At 39.2% G+C, this 6721-nt stretch overlaps 1 protein-coding gene across 4 annotated transcripts; it reads left to right on the top strand.

Annotated features, from left to right (window-relative positions):
* Positions 1-210: 210 nt before the first annotated feature.
* Positions 211-5997, top strand: LOC149234636 (zinc transporter 1-like). 4 transcript variants are annotated; one of them, XM_089371898.1, is made up of 6 exons: positions 213-645; positions 1997-2443; positions 2733-3177; positions 3553-5143; positions 5232-5381; positions 5488-5997. In XM_089371898.1, exons 4-6 carry the CDS (start codon positions 4505-4507, stop codon positions 5800-5802), a joined length of 1104 nt encoding a protein of 367 aa, XP_089228024.1. In that variant the 5' UTR covers positions 213-645; positions 1997-2443; positions 2733-3177; positions 3553-4504; the 3' UTR covers positions 5803-5997. The 4 variants fall into 4 exon arrangements, with proteins under 4 accessions (XP_089228027.1, XP_089228024.1, XP_089228026.1 ...); XM_089371900.1 differs by having other exon boundaries at positions 213-2443; positions 3553-3673; positions 3719-5143; XM_089371899.1 differs by lacking the exon at positions 1997-2443.
* The last annotated feature ends 724 nt before the right edge of the window (positions 5998-6721 follow it).

The following is a 6721-nucleotide window of genomic DNA, read 5'->3' as shown; positions in this document are numbered from 1 at the left end:
AGCGGATTACTAAGGAAAGAAAACGAGACTGTCAGCAACTAGATGTCACGCTGCATGCACGGGGTGAATCCAGAAAATAACGTGTCCCGTTGATGATTAGAGGACCATGCGTAGAGGAAATAGATGACATCTGGGAGAAAACGAACGTCTCAATGCAAAAATTGAAAGGAAGGGACGCTTGTTGAAAAGCAGTGGCTCACGCTGGATGGCTGAGGATTTAGCTGTAAGACACTGGTTGGTTGATTAACAAACACCTGCTCAACTGTAACAGGCTCTCCCGACCCGACGCACTCAGTGGCTCACGCTGGATGGCTGAGGATTTAGCTGTAAGACACTGGTTGCCTGCTTAACAAACACCTGCTCAACTGTAACAGGCTCTCCCGTCCCGACGCACTCCGGCTCCGCCTCATTTCCACGGTTAATATCAGCGAAGGGCCTTTAGATCCGAAGGTATTATGGGGCAGCAATCTCTGATATACAGTTTTGTCGCGAGGGGCACCGTGGTGCTTGCGGAGTACACGGAATTCAAAGGCAATTTTACAAGTATTGCTGCTCAGTGCCTGCAAAAGCTTCCCGCCAGCAACAACAAGTTCACATACAATTGCGATAATCATACCTTCAACTACCTTGTTGAAGATGGCTTCGGTATGTATTTGTTCTGAGATGATTCTGTTGATTTTTGAGTTTTGTCGGTAGACTTAGGGTTACATTTTGTATTCCTTTTGGGAATAAGGGTTTTGCTTCGATGAATTTATTGGGTTTCTGAGAAATGGTTTTCATTTTATTTTTAATGGTAAGTGAGGTTATGTTATGTTGTGACGGGGTTTGATCGGTTCTTCGGGCTGAGTTTGGATCTGTTTCTTCTTGGGCTCACTGATAGCAGTGACTATAGGCTGGTTGGATCGTAGACCTGAAACCTCATTAAACATATGAATACATTCCACAGTGTTGTCCATTGGTACCTTCTCCTTCAGAATGGTAAGAAAAGAGTAATCAGCGAAACTCTAAGTGACCATTTGGCTTTTGGGCCTGGGTAGTGTAAAATCCCGCAAAGTCCAACGATGAAGGTAACTCAAACCTTCAATGGCCTCCCCACATAAAGTGCTGGCAAGGCAGTCTGGAATGGCTTCTTGGGCTTACTGGTAGCGCCAATTCTTGGCTTCTTGGATCTTAGACTTGCATCTGTTGTCTCTGTAGTTTTCGTGGAGTTTCAGCTCGAGGCTGCAGCGCCCAGAACTTATTCCGGTGGCATGTGAATGACAACCGTAGTTATAAGATTCTGACATAATATTATAGGGAGTAGGGGTAAACCATTTATTTTGCTTTTTCAAGACTTTCTGTAATCAATAATCTTTACGCATTGCTAGCAAAAATGTTTAAATTTTTAGATGTACCGTAACTTTATGATTGGGTGTTCTTAAACCATGGCATTTTTTGAATGACTGATCAGTGATTTTGCCTTGCTATAAAAAAATGGCTTCCTTTATCTACATAATTCCAAAATTAATATTGGCAAACCACAAGGAACTGATAAGTAGGAATATAGCAATTGTGAAAACAACGGGAACAAAACTAAAATTAAGCACAGTGTACAGTATTTTAGCATTGCTGATTTTCCAAGGACGTTTTATTCCTGAGTGTTTAGAAGGTGATGATTGATGCCATGCTTACTCTAAACAGAGAATCTCAAAAATGATATGAAGAATTTAACCAGTGTTAACAGACCTTGAAGAAACAGATTAGCTGCAGTGGCAGCAATTGTGAAAACAATAGTAATAGAAGTAATAGCAGCACACAGTCTAAAGCGATTCTTTTTCTGATCTAATGTTGTGAAAGCCGTTTTCTTCTGTGACTCCTTCGGCTTCTCTAATGGAACAACATGGTTAATCAAGCCTCCTCTTCCTCAGATTACAGAAGACAGAGCAGCTGGGATTTTATTTCAATTCTTGGTCTTGTAATATTAAATTCTAAACTTGGGAGATTGATGAATTAGCAGGTGCTGAGGTGCTGGAGTTTCCTTGCCTTTCTCTGTTCCTCAATTTAGAGAAAAGATAGGGGCTGTTTCACCCAGAAGTGCAAGCAAATAGTAACTATGTAGCCGGGTTGGCAAGGATTGTGGCTATGGATATTTCATTAAAGGGTAACTTTGTATTAACTAGAAACTAACGGTAGCCAGCGTGGACAAAAAAGGATTTAATTTCCCATGATTGAATGTTGTATTCTGTTGGCCAAATTAACTGGAACCGCTGCCGCGGTTGTTACGTTACCGTGTTGGCAGGGAATTGAATTTGAATGGAATTTGCGTGAGAAATTTGATTGATAAATACTTTCATTGTATGGTCCGAGATCTTTGGGCAGCACGTCTCTTCCAATTTGGTGGCATTGGATATCGTTTACCCAAACTCTGCCAGTGGGTGTGTGGTGTTAGACTGGGCAGTCAATGGTAGGCATACAAATCTTTAGAATTATGCTTATATGGAATAAATTTTTTGTTTCTCAAGTCAATGACCTCCAATTTTAATGAAATTGGCTAATGAAAGCATTAAAATGAGGCAGAAAGCTGAAGATGCCTAATCAGTGGTTTTGGCTTTAGTTAAATTGATTTCCTTTACCAACCGGCCATGGTGCAATACTGAGGTCATTTGTAGCATTATTATGATATTTAAAATTGAAGAATAATTAGCTGGGGTCATATTTAATTGAGCCAATCTGCTGACCATGCTTTTCTGCAGGCTGCATTACTACCAAAGAATTGGGTACTGTTATGCGCTCTCTAGGACAGAATCCAACTGAAGTTGATCTGGAGGACATGATCAGTGAAGTTGATGCTGATGGAAATGGGACAATTGATTTTCCAGAGTTCCTGAATCTTATGGCTCGAAATATACAAAACTACAAATGGACAAGCATGATTTCTCATAAAGCTGAGTAAAAAACCAACCTCCAGCAGATCCAACTGCATTCCAGCCATAAGAAATATACAAAACTACAAATGGACAAGTATGATTTCTCATAAAGCTGAGTAAAAAACCAACCTCCAGCAGATCCAACTGCATTCTTACCTGGAACCGTTCATTGATATAACTTAGCATGCAGGAGTGGCACTTTCTCAGCAGTGAGTTGAGGCAACACCTTGAGTGGCACTTTCTCAGCAGTGAGTTGAGGCAACACCTTGAGGTTCGTATTCTAGCTCAAAAATATGTTACATATTGTTGTTGTTTTTTTGGAAACAACGTTATAAGTGACAATGGTAATGCAACATTGCAGATTAATGCACATATTGAACTAATTTTACAAAAAATCAAGCACATTCTCTGTTTCACAATTAATTTGTTCTGCAACTCTAAATCAACTCTAAATCTTCAGATGATTACAAACAATTCTAATGGAGTCAATTGTGTATATTAGCTAATTTCATTCATGTGTGGATAGTTCATTGTAGGAGTCAATTGTGTATATTAGCTAATTTCATTGATGTGTGGATAGTTCTTTACAATGAACTGTGTAAAGCAATCTTCAAATCTGATCTCATTGATATAACCTACCATGCAGGAGTGGCACTTTCAAAGCTGGAACCGTTCATTGATATAACCTACCAATTTTGCTCGGAATACCAACTCAATGCTCCTTGCAATCAACGCTGCAATGTATATCACTGCTGGAGCATTTGTAGGTACATTAAAGCTGGAACCGTTCATTGATATAACCTAGCATGCAGGAGTGGCAATGTATATCACTGCTGGAGCGTTTGTAGGTACATTAGAGCTGGAACCGTTCATTGATATAACCTAGCATGCAAGAGTGGCAATGTATATCACTGCTGGAGCGTTTGTAGGTACATTAAAGCTGGAACCGTTCATTGATATAACCTAGCATGCAGGAGTGGCACTTTCTCAGCATCTAGTTCAGTCAACCTTCAATCGATACGGGATAACCATTATCTGCATTCTCAGGCTGAACCTATTCAATGCAGGGACTTGCTGCCTCGCAGTCTCCCTTGTTCCTGCATGAATCTTCACTGTTTTTAGTGTAGCAAGAACTATTATCTGCTGCCACAAAATTAACCATGAAACATAAAGCTATGGCCAAACCAGCTGTGAAATATTTCATGGCTGGTGATGAATTTGCCATTCCTCACAACTGATTCTTTCTTGAAAAGACTCCAGGTATCTGGTTTGGTCTGCCAGGATCGCTCCATAAATATCTTCCCTCTCAGAAACTTCAATTATTATTTCCTCCAGAAAAGGTCGGGAGGCGCATCCGTTACCTAGCAAGTCCACAGAATGTCCTCATCATAATGTGGACTTGCTGGGTAACGGATGCGCCTCCCGACCTTTTCTGGAGGAAATAATAATTGAAGTTTCTGAGAGGGAAGATATTTATGGAGCGATCCTGGCAGACCAAACCAGATACCTGGAGTCTTTTCAAGTAACAATCAGTTGTGAGGAATTTGCCGCCAAACCAGATACCTGGAGTCTTTTCAAGTAACAATCAGTTGTGAGGAATGGCAAATTCATCACCAGCCATGAAATATTTCACAGCTGGTTTGGCCATAGCTTTATGTTTCATGGTTAATTTTGTGGCAGCAGATAATAGTTCTTGCTCTAATGAAAACAGTGAAGATTCATGCAGGAATAAGACTGAAGCTCTCCATCTGAGGATTGGGGCACTAGCTTCTATTCTTGTGGCAGGCACTATTGGGGTATGCTTGCCTGTTGTGGGCAGGACTTTCCCTGCTTTAAGTCCTGATAGGAATATATTTTTTGTCATTAAGGCTTTTGCTGCTGGTGTGATTCTTGCTACTGGTTTCGTTCATGTTCTTCCTGATGCCTTCGCATTTCTTACTAGTGAATGCTTAAATCCGAATCCATGGGGCAACTTCCCCTTTGCTGGGTTTATAGCAATGATGGCCGCAGTTTGTACTCTCATGGTGGATGCTCTAGCCACTGGTTACTACGAGCGTTCCCATTTTAGAAATCAAAACAAAGGTAATCAAGTTAATGAGGGTACAGATCTTGGTAATGGCAATGGCTTAGAGCATGAGAATCATGTTCATACACACTCACATGCTACACATGGGCACGCCCATGGATCCAATGCTATAGAAGAAGATTCCACTATTCGGCATCGCGTCATTGCTCAGGTAAAAACCTAAACTTCAAGCTCAAGTATAGATTTCAATAACTATATTATTAAATTTAACACCATGAATGGAACATGGTTAATATCAGGTGTTAGAGTTGGGCATTGTTGCTCACTCCGTTATTATTGGTATCTCATTGGGTGCTTCTGAAAGTCCATGCACAATTAGGCCTTTAGTGGCAGCCTTATCATTTCACCAGTTTTTTGAAGGAATGGGTCTTGGTGGATGCATCGTTCAGGTAATTTTTATCCCTTAAATCTTCAAAAATTGAATAGTATAAGGCAGGAATATTTACACTGATATAAGGTTGATTGATTGAAATTTGTGTCTTTTGAGTGGGGCAGGCGGGTTTCAAGAATAAGTCGGCAGCAGTTATCCTGATGACGTTCTTCTTTGCTGTGACAACGCCCTTTGGTATTGCATTGGGAATTGGGATCTCATCGGCTTACAACGAGAACAGCCCCACGGCACTGATCGTTGAAGGAGTATTTAATGCGGCGTCTTCTGGAATTCTGATATACATGGCTCTGGTGGATCTTCTTGCTGCAGATTTTATCAATTCCTCTCGGATGAAACAAAATAAAACACTCCAGCTGTGCTCATACGTCGCTCTCTTGTTAGGTATAGGGTCCATGTCTTTGATCGCCAAATGGGCTTGAAATTTTACCATATCTCTTCCCTACAGAATCTCCTATATCTCTTTGTTGGTTGTATCGACGTTTATGTACATACACATATCCTTCGATTTGTGACAATGACAATTGATTGAATTTTCTCTTGGATGTACATTGTCAATGGATTCAGTTTCTATTTATGACGTAAATATCGGATGCCAGCATCTGAATAAAGGTTCCATTGATTCAGTTTCTATGTATGACCTAAATATCGAATATCAACATAGGAGTGAAGAGCCTTATAATTTTGTACTAATGTATTAAATGCATTGTGACTTGCATCTCAATAGTTTTTTTTCTCAGAAGAAAACGCTGCATATTTTCATATTATGATAATTCAGCATGTACAGTATGGAGATATTGACAATATTTTCAGCATAATTACAAAAGGGCACCATATGCATCTACAAATTCATGATTGCATTTGCTGATATTTCTAAAAAGGTGACTGATAGAAAGATTAGATCCTAATACAGAGAAATAAGGAGCCAAAAACTTATATCATATCATATTATGTTTATAATATCATATTATGTATCCAAATATTTAATATATTAAATTATAATATATTAGTGGTACGTGTAGTCTATTAAAAATATTTGGAAAATTTCAATTTTTGGTTAATCAAAATTTTGATAAAATTATGATAAAATTTCGACAGAAATTTTTGAAAATCTGGATTATAGTTGTCAATCTTTAGGATTTTGGGTGCTCAAGAAGTTTTTGATGGCGCTAAATCTATTTCCACCACAGAAAAAACCATTCAAACACAGCAGTCTAGGCGAATTTGTGGTGTGGTAGACAACTCCTTATTTAATTAATAGATAAATTGATTATTTTTTGCTAGAATTCAGTAATAAATTCTAGCTAGATTGTGGTTTATTGTTCTTTTGAATGCATAATT

This window comes from Pinus tabuliformis, chromosome 8 (assembly GCF_031772625.1).
Source record: "Pinus tabuliformis cultivar Carrire ecotype Pingquan chromosome 8, CPIR1, whole genome shotgun sequence".
In the NCBI taxonomy this organism is placed as follows: domain Eukaryota; kingdom Viridiplantae; phylum Streptophyta; class Pinopsida; order Pinales; family Pinaceae; genus Pinus; species Pinus tabuliformis.
This window is presented reverse-complemented; position numbering and strand designations above follow the sequence as displayed.